General features: G+C 42.0%; 1 protein-coding gene across 8 annotated transcripts in view; it reads right to left on the bottom strand.

Annotated features, from left to right (window-relative positions):
- Nucleotides 1-150: 150 nt before the first annotated feature.
- Nucleotides 151-23,651, bottom strand: part of tln1 (talin 1) — a 55,610-nt gene continuing 32,109 nt past the window's right edge. The window contains exons 22-60 of one of the 8 annotated variants that reach the window (XM_028971863.1): nucleotides 23,473-23,601; nucleotides 22,584-22,697; nucleotides 22,143-22,256; nucleotides 21,806-21,940; nucleotides 21,344-21,472; nucleotides 20,967-21,069; nucleotides 20,425-20,633; nucleotides 20,201-20,320; nucleotides 19,925-20,122; nucleotides 19,613-19,752; nucleotides 18,633-18,726; nucleotides 18,109-18,198; nucleotides 17,874-17,996; nucleotides 16,594-16,737; nucleotides 16,150-16,311; nucleotides 15,688-15,828; nucleotides 15,381-15,562; nucleotides 14,995-15,127; nucleotides 14,726-14,827; nucleotides 14,254-14,427; nucleotides 13,894-14,142; nucleotides 13,329-13,448; nucleotides 13,017-13,163; nucleotides 12,395-12,561; nucleotides 11,961-12,144; nucleotides 11,655-11,693; nucleotides 10,533-10,658; nucleotides 10,054-10,170; nucleotides 9,695-9,880; nucleotides 9,211-9,318; nucleotides 8,751-8,753; nucleotides 7,840-7,945; nucleotides 6,840-6,964; nucleotides 6,370-6,387; nucleotides 6,124-6,249; nucleotides 5,938-6,000; nucleotides 5,518-5,700; nucleotides 2,404-2,532; nucleotides 151-2,239 (exon numbers count right to left, since the gene is read on the bottom strand). In XM_028971863.1, the coding sequence (XP_028827696.1) occupies nucleotides 2,105-2,239; nucleotides 2,404-2,532; nucleotides 5,518-5,700; nucleotides 5,938-6,000; nucleotides 6,124-6,249; nucleotides 6,370-6,387; nucleotides 6,840-6,964; nucleotides 7,840-7,945; nucleotides 8,751-8,753; nucleotides 9,211-9,318; nucleotides 9,695-9,880; nucleotides 10,054-10,170; nucleotides 10,533-10,658; nucleotides 11,655-11,693; nucleotides 11,961-12,144; nucleotides 12,395-12,561; nucleotides 13,017-13,163; nucleotides 13,329-13,448; nucleotides 13,894-14,142; nucleotides 14,254-14,427; nucleotides 14,726-14,827; nucleotides 14,995-15,127; nucleotides 15,381-15,562; nucleotides 15,688-15,828; nucleotides 16,150-16,311; nucleotides 16,594-16,737; nucleotides 17,874-17,996; nucleotides 18,109-18,198; nucleotides 18,633-18,726; nucleotides 19,613-19,752; nucleotides 19,925-20,122; nucleotides 20,201-20,320; nucleotides 20,425-20,633; nucleotides 20,967-21,069; nucleotides 21,344-21,472; nucleotides 21,806-21,940; nucleotides 22,143-22,256; nucleotides 22,584-22,697; nucleotides 23,473-23,601 (5,067 nt within the window). In that variant the 3' untranslated portion in view covers nucleotides 151-2,104. Of the gene's footprint in view, nucleotides 2,240-2,403; nucleotides 2,533-5,517; nucleotides 5,701-5,937; nucleotides 6,001-6,123; nucleotides 6,250-6,369; nucleotides 6,388-6,839; nucleotides 6,965-7,839; nucleotides 7,946-8,719; nucleotides 8,754-9,210; nucleotides 9,319-9,694; nucleotides 9,881-10,053; nucleotides 10,171-10,532; nucleotides 10,659-11,654; nucleotides 11,694-11,960; nucleotides 12,145-12,394; nucleotides 12,562-13,016; nucleotides 13,164-13,328; nucleotides 13,449-13,893; nucleotides 14,143-14,253; nucleotides 14,428-14,725; nucleotides 14,828-14,994; nucleotides 15,128-15,380; nucleotides 15,563-15,687; nucleotides 15,829-16,149; nucleotides 16,312-16,593; nucleotides 16,738-17,873; nucleotides 17,997-18,108; nucleotides 18,199-18,632; nucleotides 18,727-19,612; nucleotides 19,753-19,924; nucleotides 20,123-20,200; nucleotides 20,321-20,424; nucleotides 20,634-20,966; nucleotides 21,070-21,343; nucleotides 21,473-21,805; nucleotides 21,941-22,142; nucleotides 22,257-22,583; nucleotides 22,698-23,472; nucleotides 23,602-23,651 lie in introns of those variants that run through there. The other 7 variants (XM_028971866.1, XM_028971864.1, XM_028971865.1 and 4 more) reach the window with 7 other exon arrangements.

The raw sequence follows: 23,651 nt of genomic DNA on the forward strand, positions 1-23,651 counted from the left end.
AAATTCTATAACATTTATAAAAAAAAAACATACCTTTCGTAATGTGAGATATTTATGAACACAGTGCATCTTGGTTAGAGGTGAAAATTATTAGGCTGTTAAAAGAAAGAAAGAAAGAAAGAAATCCTATATTTCTGTGTATCAGTATGCTTTTTTTTTTTTTGCCATTCTGTGATTAACTAGATTTGTTTCCTGCTCTGTAAATGTTTTGTACAGTTTCAGTTGTTTATGGACCATACCAGCATCCTAATGGTGGCTGCGTCCCATTTTAATTGTTTTACAATTAAAATTGCTTCATATTTAGTACACAATCATGTACATTTCAGCTCAGTTGCCACGGCCCTGAATGATATGTCATGTAAGTCTTTTGTCAGCGTTTTTAAGACTCCAAGTCAGTGTATGTAGTTTGGCACGGATGTCAGTTAACAGCTGAGGGGGACAATAATAGGCCTGTGGTAGTCTAGAACCCTGGTTCTAAACACATTCCTGGGTTCCCAACAACCAGTTATGTTCCTGCTAGCAGCACAGGTGAACTTGATACAGGCTACCTGGGCCTGGTTGAAATATAAAAAGAAAATCATAATAATGAATGTTAAGATTGATCGATCATTTCATATTTAGTGGTTGTAAAATAGAAAACACACGTATAACTTGTGTTAGGAGGGAGAAAAACATATTTATTGACTCTATAAATAATGTCTTTCACAGTGCTGCTAGCACGACGGTCCAATAGCACTCAACAGGTTTTTATAGAGAATCGGCATAAAAAGAGTGGAAAAAAAAGAGACAGCATAAAAAAAGTGCACAAAAGAAGATGGAAAATGTTAACAGTTAAATATACATTTTATAACAGGACAGACATATGCAAGAACTTTTGGATGCAACAGCGGCGGAGCAAAGGCCTCAGGCAATAGAAAGAGTTCGGACAGTAATCACAAAAATATTGATTTAAATATTTGTGTGTCTCTACTATAGTTATGATGGAAGGAAATCCTCTAAGCACAAGTTCAGTATTCTTGTCTTCGGCTGATACAAATGATCGTCTACAATGATAGTTACTCCACCACTTAATAGCACCGAGTGGGTCAAATTAATCCATCTTATGAAAGAATGGGGAAAAAAAAAAAAAAAAAAAAAAAAAAGAATTTATGGCTTTCAGAATTTCAACATAAAAATCTAATCTAATCTAAAAATGCACAAACAACTTTAATTAAACACATATATTTAATCTGTAACACATTTTCATAGCTTTCTGTTTTGTTAATATAAAAAATGATATGTTTCTTTCTATGAATTGTTTCATCGCAGAAGGTTAACCATTGCACTGCTGGTCCAAATAGCCATAAAATGCAACCGACTGTCCCTGGTTTAGACGAAGAGGTGGGTAACCGTTCCGGCCTCCACACTCGGATAAATCATATCTTCTTTGGATTCTGACTCAACATTGCACCTATTAAAGGCAAACACTGATTAATTTGTTAATGTCCCCAGCTAGCGTAGCCCTTGCTTGCAAATAAGAGACACTTTCACACTCGCAGCAGTCAGACCTTCCCCTTCAACCCTTTAAACGGGCACAACCAAAACTGAAAAAAAAAAAAAAATGATGTCTGTTCTAGCAATACAGCTGAAGCTAACCAATTAGCCCATTTGTGAGATTTAATTAGATGAATGAAATGTGAATCGGCACCGAGGCAAAACCCATGCATGTCAGGATCAGGCAACTAAACAAAGATTTAGCCCAACTTTTATAAATGTAAAAATATTAAAAGCGCAGATTCTTTAAAGATTTGCATACACTGTGCATATATTATTGGAAAATACAAACAAACAAATCAAAACATAGAAATCATGGCACTGCAATGCCTGTAAAAGTGACATTTAAAAAAAAAAAAAAAAAAAAGTTTTAAAATAGACATCCTGGTACATTATGCACTTTTCACCCCTATTTTGTACTTAGAATTGCTCAACCCAGTTTAGCTCCTGACAGAAAAATACCTCATTATACATCATAGATACACTCTTTTACAAAATAGTAGCCCAGGAAAAGCCCAGTGATTTGTCTGTGCATGTCGGTTTGGATCTGAGCGGTGGTAGTGGCGGCGCCTCACTGCTCCTGTCCGTCCTCCCGCAGCTCAGAGGGCAGGAACTTGTACTGCTGCTGTCGGATCTTGGCCAGCTTCTTCCTGGCCTCGTCCAGTTCCCTCTCCTTCCTCAGCATTTCCTCCTGTGCAGCAATGATCTGAAACAAGCAAACAAACATGTACGCAATTTACTCACATGACCTTGACAAGCAAGGCTCAGTATTATAAATATTGTGACATATTTATACTGAATTTTATTAATTCCCCAAATTACCAATAATTGCATAAAAAATCCTGTAATCAAATGTCTGCTTGTGCTCACCTGAGCGATACCGATGGCCATCTTCTTGTTCTGGACAATTACAGCCTGGTCATCTTGGGCATCAAAGGCTGCTTTCTGGGCGGCTTTCACCAGATTATCAGAGGCTCTCTTCACAGCATTGCCAGCCGCCTGTATGAGCAAAAACAACACAAATCAGACCTGAAACCACCATTAAGATAAACTGTACGTATGCAGGGTGGTAGTAGCCTACTGGGTAAAACACCCGCATATAAAGTCAAAAGTTCAAACCCCACTTACTAACTTGTGTCCCTTAGCAAGACACTTAACCCTAAGTGTCTCCTGGGAGACTGTCCCTGTAAAAACTGATTGTAAGTCAGTTTTATGCCCAGTACACTGTCAGGAGAAGAGAATAACGCTACAGTTGGTGTCGTGTAGCATTAGGGTCACTGCTGTAAGGATCATCTCAAGGCAACACAAAGCACTTGGGTTGCAATGGATTTTGACACCACGGCAGTGATTTCACAAACGTCATGTAGGAATTTGCTTTTCAGAGTATTCCAAGCAATAGCCAATAAGGACGCACAGTAGTGGCTCTATGAGACCATCTCCCCTGTAAAGGGAATGCAGGCGTCTGACTGGGTCTGCTGGCGAACCATAACACCGCCGGAGTCGGGGTCTGAGCATGGCTTTAAAAGGCAATGCTGCAGAAAAAAGGGAGCAGTGAATCACGGTGAATCACTTCAAACAAAACATACGACTCGTTCTGGCAGCTGTGAGCAAACAGCGTCAGTGTCAGTTTTTTTTCTTTCCATTTTGCCTTTTGAGGTTTCAACAGCAGAGCACCTCGCTGGCAAAGACCTCACATGTCCAGCGAGTTGCTGCTCCTGTTGGGATGCCGAGGTTAACCTGACCCAGAGATACACTCTCAGCAGGCACATCTCCTGTGTGTTGATAGTGACCTATATAAAGGCATGGATCATAAATGAACTAACATGTACGCATTTTCTTACAAATAATAAACTGCTCAAAAAAAAAAAAAAAAAAAAAAGGGAACATGTAAACAACACAATGTAAATCCAAGTCAATCAGACTTCTTTGAAATTAAAATGTCCACTTAGGAAGCAACACTGACAATCAATTTCACATGCTGCTGGAAATGATTGGCACAGACCACTTCTCCGTGGCTCAGGTAGTGCAGCTCATCCAGGATGGCATGTTACATCCCGCGCCCTGCGAGGTGGTTCTGTTTGCCTTCTGGACTGTCACATGCAGAATGCGTCATTTCGGCCTTGGTGGAGTTGTGGCCCCGCCTATGAACGTGGTTGGCTGCGTGAGGAGAAGCCTAGTGTACCAGCAGAGGCAAGAGAGGAGGGGGAAACGACTGCCGGCGTCGCTCTCGTTACAGTCCTGTTGTCATGTTTAGTGCTGCCCTGTAGTCCCTCTTTACGTTACCGACTGTTCACTATACATAGTTTTTCATGGAATAAAACCTGAGTGCTGAACCTCTCCTCGTGGCATTTGTCCATGTTAGTGGCTTAAGCTAGTGCAGTCCTAGACATGGGGACGTGACATGGCACATCAATGTTTCCAGGTTTGCTGTGTCTGTCAGCGTAGTGTTCAGAGCATGGAGGCGCTACCAGGAGACAGGCCAATACATCAGGAGATGTGGAGGAGGCCGTAGGAGGGCAACAACCCAGCAGATATAGCAGTACTGCTGCAAGGAGGAACGGGAGGAACATCACCAGAGCCTGCAAAATGACCTCCAGCAGGCCACAAACGTGCAGAAACAGGTCAGAAACAAGACTCCATGAGGGTGGTATGAGGGCCCAATGTCCACAGGTGGAGGGTTGTGCTTACAGCCCAACACTGGGCAGCATGTTTGGCATTTGGCAAGACAATGTTAGACTTCAGTGTGTCATTGATGCTATGCACTGGCCCTGTTCCCCAGACCTGAATCCAGTTGAGCACATTTGTGACATCATGTCTCGCTCCTTGCACTACAGACTGTTCAGGAGTGCAGGTCTGGGAGGAGACCATCCACCATCTCATCAGGAGCATCTCCAGGCATTGTAGGGAGGTCTCACACACACTACTGAACCTCATTTTGACTTGTTTTAAGGACATTACATCAAAGTTGGATCAGCCTGTAGTTTTTTCCACTTTAATTTTGTGGAAACCAGACCTCCATGGTTTTTTTTGTGTGATTTTGTTGTCAGCACATTCAAGTATCTAAAGAATAAAGTATTTAATAAGAATATTCATTCAGTCTGATCTAGGATGCCTTTTAGGATTTTTGGGTCTCCTTTATTTTATTTTATTTTTTAAGAGGGCAAATCAAATTTAAATATACTATGACCTCATTCAATTTCACATCAGATGTTTTTCAGAATGTGAAAGGGGTCTGATACTGCCTTATTTATCAGTACAGTGATAAATGAATACACAAATTAGCAACAAATAAGTAAATAAATAGCTTGAACATGCAGGTTGTAGTGTATCAAATTGTGAAAAAATTGTGAAATCACAACCACTGGAGCAAGAACTAAAGTAAGGGTGCTACAATTTTCATTAACTGCACTGATGCTCAAGAGGCGACCCATGTATGGAGAAGGGGTCAGTTTGAATGATCTGAAGTTGAAATGAAATGGCAAAAAAAAAAAAAAAAAAAGTCGGACCTGGAAGATGGTTTCCGCTGACAGCAATTCTGCCATTTCCAGAGTGTGATTTTGTTGATATCTTTTAACAAAGTTCACTGCAAACACTGAACAACACAAACAAAAGCAGGGACATATACGGGCACTGGGCACAGACGCCCTTATCCAGAGCGACTTACAATGTGCTTTCAAGTTACCATCGAATTACTGAGAGAAAAATGCAGAGAGAAAGATGAGGGTATTTTTAGTGAGGGGAGACACTAGTTACATACCAGCGTCCTATTTCTTCTGTAACTATTGCTGTTCCCCCACAGTCCTCTCAATTAAAATTAAAAGGGTCCCTGTGGACAAAGCCTGCCTGCACTGTGGGCTAAATAAAGCTGAACATAAGCCTGAGGTGACAGCTGTAGAAACAAAGTCACCAGCTATTAGTGGCATGAGTCTACTTATTGACTCCTTTTAAATGAATTGAATTAAGAAAGTTCTACAGAGCACTGACCTGCAGTCTCTTCATGGTCTGGGAGTCCTGGTCAGCTTTGACCTTGCAGGCCACCAGAAGCTGAGCAGTGGATGCTGCCACCTGCTTGGCAGAGGAGATGAGCTTCTCCTCGCTGGCGTGGCCCTGCACTGCTGAGTTGGCTGCCTCACAAAGATTGTTTGTTGCCGCTGCAACCAATCGGGCCTGAGATACAGATTTTGGACAGAGATCAGTACACAGATCACACTCTACAGCAAACATTATGCAATATGTACACATTATTTGCTATTAAGCTGATCGAAATGGAAAAATAAATCAGAATAAATCAGAAAAGTGCACAGCTGCAATGAATCACTCTGTTTAGTTTATTTTAGGCCGCAGTTATCTTCCAGATTGCACAACTGAACTGGCTGAACTCATCACAGGGAGAAGTGGACTTACTGCTGAAATGAGACCCTGAGACCACTGACCATCATCCACGGCATTTGCTGGGGTGGCTCCAACCTGAGCGAGGTGAAAACAGGTCAAGCTCATGTGAAGCTTAAACACGACTCTTACAATGAACCTGTATTGGTGTTACTGCTAATATGTCTAGAAGAACGATGGTGGTGTTGTGTGAGAGCGCACCTTTCCTTGGGCCACCAGCTCCCTCTGTGCAGCTGAAGCTGCCTTCACCAGCGCACTGGTAGCTGCCGCAATGGATTTTGCTGCTTCGAGAATCTGTTCCTCAAAGTTCAGGCTCTCATCAGCCTCCTGTTGAGACAAAATCATCAAAGGTATCAGTGCCTCTAATTTATTCTAAAATATCTGAGTAGGTTTCATTGAACACAGCATGCTTATCAGCACAATCACAAATCAATCACAAACATTTACCTTTACTCCCAATGCAAACTGCGTGACATAAATATAGATGAGAAGTATATACACGTTTGCATTATATAATATAAATAAGAAGTTATAGATCTGTAACTGCAGTATTAATATTGAAAAATACAAATATTCTGAAAAATACAAATAAAATCAAAACACAGCCCATATGCCATAATAGCTGATACCAAATGATAACTCATAACCTAAAACAAGCAGTAGTGGCAACATAGAGAGAAATGTATGACTTGAATTATTCTTTGTCCAATAATGAAGTAAACTTCTCATGATATTGTACAGAATTTTCGAAAAATAGGGAGACTCTGCTTCAGTGGTGTTGCCCTAATACGTCGGAGTCGCCAGCCTATAAATACTGCTTGTTCATTGTGTTCATTAAGACCTTTCGGGGTTCGAGGGAGGCTGAAAGATGTGTGAGCTACATGGATCCCTGACACCAGGAGGAAAAACTTCCACACCTTCGGTTTGGCCCGTGGCTTCAGCTGCTCCAATTTCTTGGCAGCGGCTTCAATGGCAGCTGCAGCACCCAGCAGCTCGTTCTCAGCGATGACAGTGGGGTCTTCAGGATCCACCCACTCTGTACCTGAGAAACAAATGGAGCCATGAAACGGTAAACAGCAAGTGGAAAACTCTCTCAACACATATGTAATTTGTTCGCTCATTTGTTGCCTTGTGACACAATAGTAAGGTGCTCCAGTGTCTTTCAAGCATAAGCTGAATCCCCATTGAGCAACAACGGGGACAGAATTAATTTTTAATGATACACAATAAATAAATAAATCTAATCTCATCCAAAAATTATCCCAGGATTTCTTGGATAAGACTAGTCACCTCTGATTTATGTGTTTCACACATACATTTGGATCAGCCTTCATGGTTGATATTTTACGAAGCTTTTATCCAGTGGGCATGACTTCAATAGAGGCTTTACTCTCTCCAACTATGGTGTCTAAATGCCCAGGGATCCTGGAGAAATTGCAGATTCAGCACAGCTAATGTCAGTCCGAAGTGCCTGTGACCCATGATATATGTCTATCCCTCCATAACACTCCCGCCACAATCATCTGTTAAATAAAGACGTGGCATTAAGAGTCCAGAGATCCGCTTTTAGCTACGCTCACTAACAGGATGGTGGTGGGCAGGGGCGGGCAGTGGAGAGACCCCCCCCCAGTTCAGAAGACGCACAGGCCGATGGTCGAAAAGTGTTGAATGTTCCTGCAGACAGCAGCTAAGGGTGGGTGTCAGTGAAGACTGGCGGTCCCATGGGCATGGCAGATGGCACATGGAATGGAGGGATGGTGTTTCAACCCTTTATAATAGTTGGCTAATGTCACAATATGGAGAGCTGCTAAGAGAGCAGTCAGCTTGCAGCCCCTCCCTGTTGAGTTCAGGGTTGAGCATGGCAACGAAAAAACTGAAGCAAATGCACTGGAGGTTAAAGGTTAGAGGTTACGGTACCTTTCATAGCCTCAGCGGCCTGGATGAGTTCAGTGACTGAGCCTGCCACACGTTTGGAGTAGTTGGCCAGCTGCTGCTTGAGCTCATGGGTGGGCTTCTGAATGATCTGTGGAGAAGAGAGAGAGAGGCAGTGAGGATTCACCTGCTCCGCCTACAACAGACCTGTCTTTTAGCCCTGATAACATTTTAACCCAAACAGCAAGAGGTTCAGGCTTGCTGGCTATATGGCAGACAAGAAATGATAATAGAAGATGGAAAGAAGGAAAATGCATGATACAATGTCATTTAAAAATATTCAAGGACAATGAACAAGGTGCTGCGAAATCAAGCTGTAATTACAAAAACAACTCATGCAGGGGATGAATCGTTAATATTTATTTAATTCCATATAAGGAACTGTGCATGTTGTAAGACTGATGCCTACGAATCTGTGTGTGTGTGTGTGTGCGTGCGTGTGTCATCTGTGTCCTTCACAAGCTGGTCTATCTGTGTCTGAATCTGAAGAGGGTGACAGGTGTGCAGTATTAACAGTCCTCACTATTCCCGTTGCCATAGTTCAGCTGGGCTGAGGCATGCCACTATGATGCACAGCTAAGAAAAGCCTGGAGAAGCATGAGCACCATGACACAAGCATGATGGGAATTGACAGAGAGGCTACACACACACACACACACCAATGTCTAACAAACACACATGAATATTGTGAGACCCACACAACCTCTCTTACGAATGCATAAAATAAACAAGCACGCATATTACCAAACCATTTTTAACACCTGCAAATGGTGAAGAGTCATTACAATATGGACACATCAACCTGTCAATTAAGCCTTCAGACACCTTCATTATTATTTAGTAATTTCAGGGCAGACACACTCACATGCTGTTCAAACGCACTGCGTCCTACTCACCGGCTAACAGGGCAAACAGAAACACAAAAGGCCAGGGAAGAAAAATGCAGATGGAAAGTCAGGAAAAAGCAAGAACTTGCTTTATTTGGATAACAACAGAGAAAGCAAAAATCCTGGAAAATAAGTCAGTTAAGTAGGTAGAAATATAACCAGACAATTAATGATTTGTTCCTTCACATAGAAATGACATACACGACATCCTAAAGTAAACCCTTTTCCAGGCTCTAACTGACTGTGCTGGGTGTGTGAGTGACAGGCCACACAGGGGAAGGGGGAGGGAGTCCCTCATTTAGAGCCAGGCTGTAAAACTTAAAATAACAGAAATGCAGGGGTCATCCTTAGCCTCTGAGGTCACCCCTAGCCACGTGACCTGTGAGTAAGTAGAGTGTTTCTGCAGTATGCACCTGGTGTAAACCTCCCAACATTTATGTACAAAAAGCAGGACATTGAGCCAACTCACCACAAGCACATGTTCCAGAAGCCCAAGGTAGCCACTGGCACACTCCTTCCCATAGCGCAGGGCACGTGACTGCACCTCCTTATTTACCTCAGGGTGGTAGGCTGCTTGCTGAGGGGAAAATATGAGAGCCAGTTGTAAAATGATGGCCTGTACTTACATAACGATTGTTTGATTACAGATGACTTGCTTTTCAAGAAATAGTCTGTGGCAATTGTCAAAAGGGTACAAATAAATTTAGAAGTATTTTTTAAGTAATTTTTTTCCTCTTCCCCAACAGTAGAGCACTGTGTACATCAACTCTGTTGTCATCTTCGTAGTACTGTTGAGTACTACTAGATGAGTAGTAGATTTAAACTACTTTAAAGACTATTCGATATCTCGATGCATCCCATTAACTTTTCTACATTACTTCACATTAAGTTTTCAAATACGGCAGTGAGATTAGATTTAATAAAGAGAGAGAGAGCCTCATTTGCCTCATTACCTTGCAGGAGTGAAGCATGTCAGCAATAGCCCTTCTGCTCAAGTTGGCTGTTGCAATGATATCCTCCTGGCGACATGAGTTCCCAGCAGCCACTGCTTTGGCGGTGGCCAGTGTGATTCCTTTGGTCATACGTATGAATTCCTCAGGAGTAGCAGTCTTTGGTGGTGGATCAGAACTGCTGAAGACCTAAACAAAATAATAATATATCAAACTTTTTATATTTTAATATATTTACTTTTCTGTATTCCTTATTTTCATAATTCTCCTGATGAAATAACGAGAAATTCAGCAGCAGTAGTTGTATTTCTGCTATTAACAACAGACATTCATTCAAAGTGGAGCCAAACAAGTCAACTTACAGCCAGTTCCTGTTTGATGTGCTCAATAGTGGCCTCCAAAGCTCTGGTTCCTTTAGTGGCTTCATCCTCCACAGCCTTGACCGTCTTCAGGAGTGAGGTCACATTGGTCACCATTACCTAAGTGGAGACAATCATACTGAAAGTCTACTCATTTGCAGTTTAGACAGATATAGAGAAAGGTAGCTGTAGAGTCTGATCAGATACTCAAACATAAAAGTATGGTTAAAAAAAACAAAACTTTTTATTAGAAGCATGGTGTCAGCAATGGGAGGGATGTAGGGGTCTTTGTGGAGATTAGTCTAAAGTTTCCAGTTACAGCTGCTGACAAACGCCAGTTCTGATTGAAATGATTAATGACTCATGTACCAAAATAGAGCAAAAAGCGAAACATCTAAAATGAATTGATCTCAAACGACTTAAGATAACGTGACTGTGTATAATCCTATTATTATAGAACTGATAATAACAACATTCACTACCTTTGCTGAGTTCTTCAGCTGCAGCATGGACGGGTCATCGTGTGGCTTACCAGCCGCTGCCTTTGTGGCACTGATGAGGTCACCCAGAGCTTTGGCAACATCCTTAACTGCATTAATGAGGACCACCTAGAGGGGGAGCCCGTGTGGAATAGTGTAAGGGAGGTAAATGCTTTCACACTGACACCTACTGACACACTAAAACATTCACACAAACACACAGATTTACAAACTGTGCTACCACAAACATAATACATAATTTAACATCAATATGACTCCAGCCAGTGCAAGCAATGATGACATAAAACATGGAATGATTACAGTACAGACTGATGACACTACTCATCACTGACTTCAAAAGGGATAACAGGACATGAACATGGAAAACAGAAGTAAATGATTAAAAAAAAAAGGAATATATGGAAATTCACGAATTGTGGCACAAATCATAAAAGGCATTTTATAAAGGAATTAGATAATGTCTAAATTATCTACATATTAACTTTTTCACAAATGAGGTAAAATCTTAATGTAGTCAATTAAGGTCATTCTCTCTCTAGATTCTAGATTTAAAACACATTGCTTCCTGACAAAAATTATATGGTTAGAGGAGCCAGGCTGTGTATTAAGCAAATGAATGGGTGTCAACCAAACACACCAGATGTAAACCCACTGCAGACCGCAGCCCTGGTGAGGTGGCTGGTTAGTAACTGAGTAGATGCAGCATTGCTGATATAGCTTCTGTCTAAATGCAATTAAAATATCTGTTATCAATATCAGAATGAAAAAAAAGACCTTATATCTGTAGAGAACTGCTGATTGTGTGCCACCAAACAACAGGGCTTGCATATGGACCATCTTTTAACTGGCTCTGGAGTTCAATTATTTAACCCATTACTTAAATTAATCCCGTTTGGTACAAAACATCAATCATTTTTAAGTCTGTACTCCATTAACCAAATTTAATGGCATTGGGCAAGCTTCTTATTATTCACTGTGATAACGGATATTTTCTCAGACTCTTCACCATGAATGTGTCCAACCAACAAAATCTCCACATCCACAGAACAGTGATGTTTACAAAAAAAAAAGTTGAGTTCATTTGCAGACACAAGCAATACCCACATCCTGACCAAGAGGAAACTCGCGGGAAGAATAAAGTGCCTTTTTATTCCGAAAGAAGAGTGCAGACAGGACACAAAGAGAGGAGAGAGAAAGAAAGACAGCACAGAATAACACACAGTCAGATATTTTACAGAATATTGTTTCTCAGCCACATTTAAAATACATCCTCATGTTTAACACCTCAACATAATGCTTCCTTTGGGCTTTGGAAAATAATCATTTTGAGAATTAAATTAAAATGCACAGTATAACATTACCAGCACTAGATGATGAGGCTCTGAGAAAAAAAAAAAGACTGTCCATTACCTGAGTCTCAGGGTCTTCTGCTCCCAGACTAGCGGCTCCCAGCTTCACCACATCAGCCAGACGGGTGATGGTGTTGACAGAGGACTGGGCAGCCTGGGCCAAAGCTTCCTGGCTGGCTCCTGCTCCAGACACCAGCTTCTTGGTGTCTTCTACCAGAAGCTTAGCAGTTTTCAAGATGTTCTCTCTGAAAGTGCAAAAAACAAGGCATCTTGTGACAAAGGAAGAAACTAGCCAAGTACAGGTGCTAAACCTGCAACTTGACAATGTCAAAAAGGCAGGCTCATTAGTGTTGAGGTCAGAGCAGATACATCTCCACAGTGACTATCTATCTCAAGATAGAATCAGTATAATAGAATTTGTTCTCAATGTACACAGTAGCATATAAATACATCCTCTGAACTAAGCCATTCAGAAAAACCTTTTCAACAGCATACCTGTGATCAGCAAAGGTCTCTGCATTCTCACGGTTGAGGGTGCCAGCTGTTGCAAACATGATGGTGGTGTCCAGATCAGCGATGATGCCGGAAACCGCACTCGCAGCCGTGATACAGGCCTGAGTGCCGCGATTACCAGCCTGGAGCGCAGCTAACACATGTGATACCTGAAAGAGAAGTTTTTGAGGATGATTCAATATATGTTACATTATATTATATTATATTACAATACATGTTACATTCCTAAAAAAAGAAAAAAGGACTGGTTCACTGAGTTTTCCCAAGTGACAATCAAAAACAGGCACTCAAAGCAACCCGAACCATCTGGAACAAAGGGTTCACAATGCAGACAATGTGAATGATCAAAGATGACAAATGATCTGTAAACCCAAACCTGAAGACACTATAAACAGAGAAATAAAACATGTATATGTATGTGTGTGTGCGTTTTGCGAGAGTATTCTGCAGGGAAAAGTGACATTAATTTGATCTAGCAAGTATGACAAATGCCATTTAAACAAAGCCATAACGTATTACTAAAATGGATGACAGCACAACAAACCTCTTTGAAAACACCCTCATGGGAAAACAACCTCATGAGGTTTACAGTATGGGTTCTCACCTTCTCAGACACTTTGCGGGCGCTATCGATCAGTTCCTTCTTGGTGATGGTGTCGTTGGGGCTACACTGTAGAGCTCCAGCTTTGCTCACCAGGCCTGTGCAGCTGTAGCCGAGTTCAGTCACCTGCTTCTTAATGTGGGAACCAATCTGACAAGACAACATGGAGTTGTCTGATTAATGCATGAGTAAAATACCATAATGGGTCTTGTCAGTGTTAATTTCTTAAAAATTATTAGTGAGATTTTCAAACAGATAGACGATGTGTTTTCTAATGTTTGGTTATTTATTATTATAGCATAACAGTTGCATTACCTCATCACTCTCTGCTGTCAGAGCAGCACATTTAGCCTCTGTAGCAAGCTCTCCAAATTCATTGGTGAGCTGATTGGCCAGGCCTCCAAGTTCTTCGGGATTGGTGTTGGATTTGGTTACCTGTGGGTGAAAGCAAAACTCATTATGTTCACTTAAGAAACAGAAATAGAAGCTTCAATTTGAGGAGACAGAACTGCTCATGCTCAAGAAACCGGACAGAAAGCTAAAAGGCGAAAAAACTGTATCCGCTCTGAGGAAATCAAGCTACCATAAATTGACTCCACTGAGTCCCCAGTTTTAATAGATGAAAGACTATTAATATACAAAAAACTTTAAAATTTTTAATTTGCTCATTATATCTAGATAATCTATTAACTATATGCATTGAATAACCGAGATAACACTCGAAGTGCTTAAAACCAAAGTGTGGTTCCACTGCTTTGCTTGCAGCAGAAATTTGACAATCATTCAGCTGCCAGCCACTGAAATCATGTTTAAATCGAACTGGAATAGAAGTTGTCGCTTGATAAGCAGCAGAAGCTTGGCAAAGCTCTTTTGTTCTCACCATCTCTTGTACAGTGACTGCGATGGCCTTTGCAGTCTTGACCATGGTGGTTTGGTAGTCCACAAAGGTGCCTTCTGGTTCCATTCCTAGGCCATCTTCCATGGTGTTAATGGCCTGGCTGATAGAGTTCACCATTCCGCCCACTGCGCCGGCTGCACTAGCCACTTCTGACAAGGTTGCCCCAAGGTCATCTACCGCCTCTTTCATCATCTGCACCGATTCCTCCAAGGCCTCTTGGGTGTGTGCCGCCTAGACGCAAAAATGCACAAACTTTATGCTCTTTCATATTTTGTACTAGTTTTATTTAAAAAAAAAAATTTTTTTAATAGATGTCACAAAGGCTCAATAATAGAGTCTGACCACTTTGGGGTTTCCTCCAGCCTCCTTAGCCGTGTAGAGCATCTGCAGAGCTGACTCAGCCAGGGTCTTGGTCTGATCCAGCACATTCATCTGCTGCTGGCTGTTCAGAATTTTGGAGGCTGTGCCAATGGCTGCCATGATAAGGGGCTCAAAATAGCTCACCATCTGAGACACCTTCATGAAATAAGAGAGACAAAACAATGGCAGATAAGGAGACATTTAAAAAATAATAATAATAATTTAATTTAAAAAGTTTATTTTGAATCATGTAAAATCAACGCTTTTGTTATAAGCATTATGTGTCTGGCCTTCCACCTACAGTTATGCTATTCATATGTGTCCTACCTGAACGCTTTACACACAAAAGCAAGCATACAATATAGCATACATCACAAATAAGACTGTTAAATAGGAGTGAACATCCTAAACAATCCCTTTCTTAGGGTTCTATGATTTTGAAACAGCATCTTACCTTGTGTCCCAGTTGGGAGGCCTCTGATCGTGCAGCGATGGCCACTGGCTCTATAAGGCGGCTGATCTCCTGCACAGAAGCTGCCATCTGTTCATGAAGAGCCTGTAAGTGCAGCCATGGATACACTTTAAATCTCAGGCACTCACCAGGAATAAAAGAATAAAAGATTTCCCATGCACAATCTCTACAGCACCATGAAAATTGGCCCACTCCTTCTGAGAAAATACAGCATCTTTGGATTTCAGATGGAATCTGTATGGTGAACACACCTCATGGGAGATGTCCTCTCGTGGTGTGAGCTGCTGGCTGATTGCAGCCAGTGAGGCCTGGTCCACCTCACGGATGCAGTTGTTCAGCACCTCAATAGCTTCATCACACTCCCTCTGTCCTGGTGCTTTATCTCTGCACACAGACACAAACCAAAAACAATCAACCCCTACTGACTTGATACTGCACAGGACACAAGAGTATTAACTGCAATTAGTCATGCTTTTTGTTTCACAATAGCGAGACATGAGCTGAAAAAGCAGTACACAAACTGAATTTTTAATTCCACATATAAATCGTGCACAAAGAAATAAAATGCATTTTTAAAGAAATCCTCTATTTTTTAAAGCCTCTCTGATTCAGTACAAACACTGATAGCTCTGAATACCTCATGTTGGTGATAAGCTTCTTAATGGAGTCTGAGACTGTTCTGGAGTGGCCAGCCAACACAGACCACTTGGGTGGGTCTTTTGGGTTGACTGCAAGGGAGCGGGCAGTCTGGATCAGTCCTGTGGAGCTGTCTAGCATGGCCTTTGCTGCAGCAACGATGGGTTCCATGGCAGCCATGCCCTTTACAGGGAAAAAAATTGTACTCGTTTCTTGCTTCAAAGTAACGCAAAAGAAATGCAGTGAACACTGTGTGTAGTCGAGCAGCTCAAAACTGAACTCAAATAACAAGAAACCAGCTGCCATACCTCTGGGCTGATCTGGGCAGGAACACTTGCAAACTCTGGGTTGGAGGCAAAGGCTGTCAGGTTGTCAACTGCCTCGATCAGAGGGCCAGTGGCAGCTCTACATTTTTCCCGGTTCTCCTGGTTAAAGGCTCCATCCAGGGCCTGGCATCACAATTGGGAGATCAGAGGTTAAACGGTACTCCTTCATATGACAGTTCTTTATCCATTTTCACTTTAACTATGCATACCTCTTACTTCAAAACAGACAATGCTTCGCTTCCCGAGCCCCCACAAACACAGATCACAGATATATCTATATATAAACACACATCTATATATGCAAAGACAAGAACCACAGTGTTCTCCTCCTCCAGCAGCACAAACCCAACACTTATCACAACACTCTCAGTGTGTCCATCTGAACACCCTTAAACATTGACCAAACATGGAGCCAAACATGGGCACCATCAGCCCAGCACTCACTTTGATAGACTTGACAAGGTTTGCTGTACTATTTGCCACCTCTTTGGCTGACTGGACAAACTGTCGCTTAGCAACAGGGTTGGATGTTTTGGAGGAGGCGAGGCGGCAGGCATTGCAGAGCGCCGACGTGTGTTTGGCAACAATGGTGGCTGCAGAGAGAACCTTAAAGAAAAAGAGCACAAAGGTTTTATGTATTTAAAACACTTCACACAGAGCTTCATGAAGGATAATTGAACCTTCACATACATTTAAACAAAAACTACATATTCTATAGATTGTAAAAATACCCTCATAAAAGGAAGTTCATAAAAGTTCTCTTATAAACAAACATATTCCTGCAACAGTTCTGATCTGAACTAGTTTTATTTAGTTCCCACTATATAACTTTTTGAGTGTCAAGAGCTTCTGACTTAAATATTCTTGATCCTGACAGCTGGTTCCTACCTGGGACTGTGTGCAGGCTGGATCGACCAGGTTCTGACAGGCCATCTGAATGGACTGCTTAGCTCTGGCAAATTGTGCTGGGTCCACAAGACCCTTCTGCCCAGCATGGCTATTGGGATCTGATACACCCACCAAGTACGCCCCCTGTTGGAACAACAACAAAAAAGCAGCCAATCAGAACTGAGAAAATCACTGACATTCTAACAAGAAACTACTACTAATAATAACAACAAAATACAATACATTTGAAGGCCCATCAGTTCAGTCTCATGTTTTGACATGGTAGATCTTACCAGCAAAAAGTCACAGATCAGTAAAGAGGCTCTATCTGTGCTCGCAGCACAGATCATGGTTGTGATGTACTTTAATGTTTTTTTTTCTCACTCTCTACAGTCTTTTCACGGAGACACTCGCCCACCTAACTACTCACCAACAATATGCCATTGGTTACATAGTTACCAACAGCCAATACTACAGTGCCACACACATACATTGGTTGCTACAGAACTATTACTGATCGCCACTGCATAATGTGGACTAAAATGGAGGAGACGGCGGCAGCGTGCGAGCACTTTCAGAGCATTTAAAGATGACTCACGGCTCGCTCCCTCACATCCATTAACCTGTGTGAGAGGGAGTCAAACAATGAAAGAATGAAAGGGAGTACAGGCAGGAGAAGGTTAAAAGCTAGGGTTTCCAGTGGACTTGAAATTTGACAATGTTAACAGAAAAAGATGGCAAACCCCAGTGGATTTTTAAGAATTATTTTTTTTACTTGATATTATCTTCCCACACCAGATAGGATGGTGACAGAATTAATCAGAGTGTAAATCACCCCTGACATATAGGCCTGGTTCTAGACTGCATCTAATTGGGAGGGGTGTCAATTAACAATGTAAACATTAGAGAACCAGATCTGTTGCAAATTAGGATGACAAATGAAAATGGAAATCCATTCTTTTGAAAAAGCCAAGACCACTACCCCTATGTACAATCTTTGGTGTTAGTGGGGTATGTGTAACATTTGGTGGACCACTGCCCCATGCTTAGAAATAACCATGCACTTCATTGATTTCATTACAGATTGGTCAAACACAAACTAATGTTCATTCCTAAATTATATAAATAAAAAAAGATTTAGTTTGAAAACCCTATTCTCACACTGTGGACATACATCCCAAAATAATTAAATCAAAGCTTTTTCAATTGATTGCAGAAGCAGTACCTGGATACAATCTGTAATGCAACAGAATAAACAAATGAATGGAGGGCAGGAGTACCTGAGCTGCTGCTTCAGTAAGGCCACAAAGGGCTTTTGAGGCAGAGCTGATTGAGTCACCAAATTCAGGCAGGTTGCTGTTCTTGGCATTATGGGATATACCAGCCATGGCCTCTCCAAGGACCTATTATGGACCAAATTAGATGCACAAATTTATGTCTGCTGTAAATAATCACTTTAGAAAATAAACATTTTATCAGATGCCTAAACAAAATGCCTCAAGCTTTTTTGCTCACCTTAGAGTTCTCCATAACGCTGTCAATGCAGTCAAAATATCCAACATCATTCACGGCCTCAGTTGGGTTCTCCAGCATGCCTCGCACCGTCTGAGGTACGGTGGACACAAACATGGACAGAAAAAGAAGAATCTTGATGTACTTCACAGTATTAAGTATATCATCTTAACAATATATTGTCAATATTTCTGCAGAACATATTTTATCATTATTTTATATTATTAGATTATATTTTATCATATCATATCATTATACAGCCTCTTCACTATAAAAGAGTAGCAGAAGAATTCATTACCCCCCCTACCCAAACTGATTAAGTTAAGCAATATTGTCAGTCTGTTCTGCATTTCTATTTTTGTCATCCATAGTACAAAAGATGTGATGCGTGTGTGTCTACTTCCCTGTCACAGGTAAATTACCCTGAAGAACGCTATCCCAGCTACAGAGCTGAATCACACAAAATACATGTATAAAAAAAAAAAGTGTGATTCAGGAGAGAGAGTGTGTGAGATGGGGAGTCGTACCTCAAGCTCCCTCAGCGCGTTGTCACACTCCTTCTGCCCAGGGGCCTGCTGGGTACACATGGTGATGAGCTGGTTGATGCTGTCCGTGACGGCGCTGTGTGCAAGAGAGCGGGAGAGAGGGTGTTGGAGGAGGAAGAGTGAGTAATAAAGAGGTAAAGTGAGCGAGAGAGAGGAATAGGAGCACAGGCAGCCTCTCGCCCCCACACGCATTGTGGATCTCAGCTCTCTTGGTGCTGCAGCGCTCTCTATCTTCCCACTGCCTTCATGGTCTCAGTCTCTCATTTTCCCTCTTATTTTTTCCTCTGCTGACAGCTGGGTCCTCTGCGGCTAAAGCAGAGCCCCGTCCTCATTAACTGCCAGGCTGAGGTGAGGGCCCTTGGCAGATTTAGTCTTGCATCATTTTGCACCATGGCTTGTGTGCATTGGAACGCAACACATCATCCATATGGGTAGTTCCTCCCCTGGCTGCAGAGGGGCCACCAGAAACATGATAGTAAGCTGCCAAACACTCTCTAGAAGAATTGCGTAATTTCGTAATTGTGCCAAATTTAATGGTATGGGGTAAAATAAAAACGAGACATACACTAAATAAACATTAAATTATTTATGTGTCCATTATTCAAAATAAGTCCACAGAACTTTGTGTGGGGTGTGTGTAGGTTGTGGGATTCATTGTGTAATTCCACTTCATGCCTACACGAGGCAAACTGCTGCAGGCTCTGATGCAGGGTTTGAACAACACTATTAAAATAGAGTGGACTGAGGCATTTGAGGTGTTCGTTTAAAGCTCATCCCCACACACCCAAATAAAATGCCCTAAAACTTCCACACGAGAAAACAAACAATGTACTCACAGTTTGGGGTTTTATGTAACTGGAGTTTTTTTGTAAGCCTTCAGCACAGTTAGTGTATAGCAGCTCAATAAGAGGTTTTTACACTCTGTGAAGTAAGTGAACAGACTCTGTGAAACGGGTTCATACCGAGCAGCGGCTGCAAGCTGGTTCTTGAGGTTGGGGGAGTTGGGGTCGGTGGAGAGGGCTTTGGCTGCCAGAAGAAGTTTGCTGGAGGACATGGAGATGGTCTTAAGGTTGGTTACCACTTGGGTTTGGTCCTCTTTAGACTGCAAAAGGGGAATACTCACTTCAACAATAACATGGTACATCCAAACACCAAATTAGCTTAGATGTTGTTTTTTTTTATTAGCTATTTAAATTGCATGCATTCTGGAGCACCCACTACATGAACACTAAAGGATCTGTCCAAGGTAATGCTGGTCATGTTTTGACTGATACCTGTGACTGCCCAGCCATGTCGACTCCGGCCTCCAGGAACTGGTTGAAGTCTTTGCCAAATTTCCCTGAGGCCTTGGCAAGGTCCTGCGTGGTCCCGCGGGATGCCTGCACCAACTCATTGGCAGACAGGTTGAGCCCTGCAGCAGCCTGATTCAGATTAGCCTGGGCCTCCTGGAAACTCCTGCCACTCTGGGGGAACTGTGGTGGCAATGATCAATTACAATTACAAACTGTACACACCCTTCAAACCGGCTAAGCTGAATGATGAGAACTCACAGAGTCTGACAGAAGTTTCTTGCTAGCCTCTCCAACTGTCCTTATAGCATTGTCGACATCTCTCTGACCAGGCAGGCAGTTCACACTCCTGTTCAGGGCTTGGGACACAGCCTTTGCCACCTATAAAAAAAAAAAAAAAAAGTCAAATATGTCATTTTCAAAACAAGTTAAGAAATCTCTATATTATTAACTGTTTAGAATAAATAAATAAATATTTCCCAGACCTGGGCCAGTCTCTGCTGGCTGTCCGGGTCTCCAGGCTTGGCTACGGCCCTCTTTGTCTCCTCAATGAGGTTGGCAGACTTGTCCATGACATCACTGGCACAGTCCAGCATGGCACTGCGGGCATGAGGGTCTTCCGTGTTGGCAGCCACCCCACGGGCAGCAGAGGCCAGGGAACGTAGGGCCTGGGCAACATCCCGGGCAGCCATGCCTGATGGATGCCATAATGTAATGATGGAGAGATGGACTTAACTATGACTGACAGGCAGGGGGCACTGTTGAACACTGCATGAGTGAATGTCATGGTGTCATAAAAAGCATTTCAAATTTATATCTTCTTAAAACACTGCCAAATTGTGCTACTGCTTTGTAATAGTTTAGTATGAGGAAAGTCTAACAGCAGCAAACTAATCTGGGTCATTATGTTCACACAAACATGAGTAAGCATAACAACACTGATCAGTACCCTCTGCGAATCAGCGGTGCATGTGCTGCACTCATGACTACAGGCTGGTGATATTTTTGGGTGTGTTTTCTGGCTCACCTGCATAGTTCTCATTGCCCTGCGCGGCCTCACTCAGCAACTGGGCCATGGCAGAGCTCACAGCCTTGGTGCTGGTGCCCAGGTCCTGAGAGCACTTCTCCAGCTGGGACAGACACAGACAGGTCAAATGTACACAGCAATACCAGAGACATGGTGGCTTCCATGACCGTACGTCACTGCTTTAGAACAGCGGCCTTTCACAGGTCTCTGTGGTGAGTAAGACAAGCAACTAACAGCTTGATCATGTGACAGGAAGGACATGACTGGCGGATGGGTAAAATTGGCTGTCTTTACAAAAGTTGGTGTGTGAAATGAGAGGCCACAGACAAAAGGGGATGTGAGTGAGAACGTTAGGTGTGAGATGAAACTGTTCTCACCGTCTCGCCGGGCAGTGGTCTCAGCTTGCCCTCTGTGGCAGAAGCCTTGGCCTCCTGCATGTCTTTCTCCAGGCCACGCACAACAGACAGTGCATTATCTATCTCCAGTGGGCCACATGCTTCCTGAGCCTGCATCCATAAACAGGATGTGGGAACAGGAAAGACAGTAGAAGTCTGAAATTGTTCAAGCTACAAAACTAAGTACACCCAAAAAAAAGCATTTCAAGGCTCAGTGGAATAAAAAAATTATTCTCAGTTCAAGTGTTTCTATTCAGCATCACTCTGCTTGTCCCCATTTCTTTTCATTTATTAGCTCATGCTCTTTGAGCAAGACTACGGAATGCATAATGATCAGAGAATGTTACAGAGCATTAATTTGATTGTAATGCAATCATTTAAAAATTGAATCTAAACTAATGACCATACATGATGAAATACACTGAGCTTTAATTAAGTGTTTACCTTCTGAGCGGCAGTGCGCAGTTCAGCGAGGGCGTTCGCCAGGTTCTTGGCACACTGGCTGAGTTGCATGGCTGAAGCCTGGTCACTGATGGTGGGAACTGTGGCCTTAGCAGCACTGACCATCTTGGTACCAGGCTAGGGTTAAAAAAAAAAATGTTGGTTTAAGTGTATATTTAATATATGTAATATGTTTAAATGGTAACATATGATTTGTAGACTCTAAAATGAACTAATGCTGAACTAATATTACAATTCATATTTAACTGTTGTATACATTAATATACAACTGTGTATGTATGTGATATAGATGTTTATGTATTACACAAATTAGTTTTACCTGCAGGAAGTTTTGACTGGCTCCAATAAGGGCAAGCTGAGCGCTTGGGCTGTCAGGCTGGGACTGGCTGCCACGCACACCTTGTACAAGCATGGGGATCTGGTCGGCCACCACCTGCCATGAGAAACACAGGGATTATTAAGATGGTGTTCGTTGGCATTTTTATTAACCATATATTATTTTCAGAAATGACAAGCATGAAGAATTTATGTAATCGAACCCACATTTGCTGATAAATATAAAATTTGCACTAAATATTCTACTAGTGTGAAGGCCAGTTTTACTGCTTCCTTAAATTTTCTTTAATATAATTGCTTCATAAGTGATCATAATGAATAATGCTTTTACAACTTTTGAATGGTAGCGTATGTATATAGGTACAAGTACAGAAGTGTGTCATGAGCCTGAACATGTGTACAGGCTGTGGTGGTAACTGCTCACCTTACAGCTCTGTACAAGCTGCTGCTGGGCAGCAGGATTCTTATTGGATGAGGCAGCATGCTGGGCAGCAGCAATGGTTTGAGTGGCAGCAGCAGCTGCTTGCTTAGCTGCATTCTGAAAAGACAAAGAGTTTTATCTAAGATATACATACATATACTCCACTGATACCCCTCATTCAACAATTACAAATCTAACAAATAACATGCAGCCTCATTAAAGAAATGAACCAGCAATGTCAGTGGGAAAATACCAAATACCAAAAAGTTTCTCAAAAATGTGCACATATTACATACTCTTTGATATATAGATGGTAAATTTTTCTTAACCCCTTAATTCTGCTTCTACAGATGCCTTAAACTGAGGGTTACAAGAACATTTTAATATATATATCCAAACCCCATACCACAATAATTGTTTAGTTAAATCTGGGCTATATAACAAACATTTTCACCCCTTTGCAACAAAAGACCAACAAGATGAACTTCACATCTGACCAAATGCAAGCAGCCATACAAGTCTAAACAGAGCTATGAAACACACATACAGAGGGAAAAGGAGCCCTTTGTGATAATCTCTACATTCTCTCACTGAACCCCAACATGTTGTGGCCAGTTGATCTGCATTTTGCAACCATGCCTCCTGGATATGAACTTTTTTTTTTACAGAGAAAGAACCCAGTTTAACCGAACTGGGAACTGCAGACTTCAACAAAATGGCAATTATTATTAATATTATGCTATTTTTAATTTACATCTAATGGAGTTTTTTTTATGTAGTTTTAAATGACACATAAGATTTATATATATATAAATCTGATCATCAGCTACCCTGTATCCTCAACTATAAAGTGAAGGATGGGGTGACTTTGACACAATAAATGTATGTGCACCTCCAGTTTGTTGACAAGCCTCTTCTTAATAGCATTCTGGGCTGCAGCGTTAGTGGCCATGCGCAGGCCCTCTGCAGCCTCACGCAACCTCTGTTGCTGCTCTTCACTGTCTGGGTTGGCAGCAGCCCCCTGTAACCAAGCAAACACACAGACACACAGGTTCAGGTTCATATGCCGGT

The sequence above is a fragment of the Denticeps clupeoides genome, chromosome 3 (genome assembly GCF_900700375.1).
Source record: "Denticeps clupeoides chromosome 3, fDenClu1.1, whole genome shotgun sequence".
NCBI classification, from domain to species: Eukaryota; Metazoa; Chordata; class Actinopteri; order Clupeiformes; family Denticipitidae; genus Denticeps; species Denticeps clupeoides.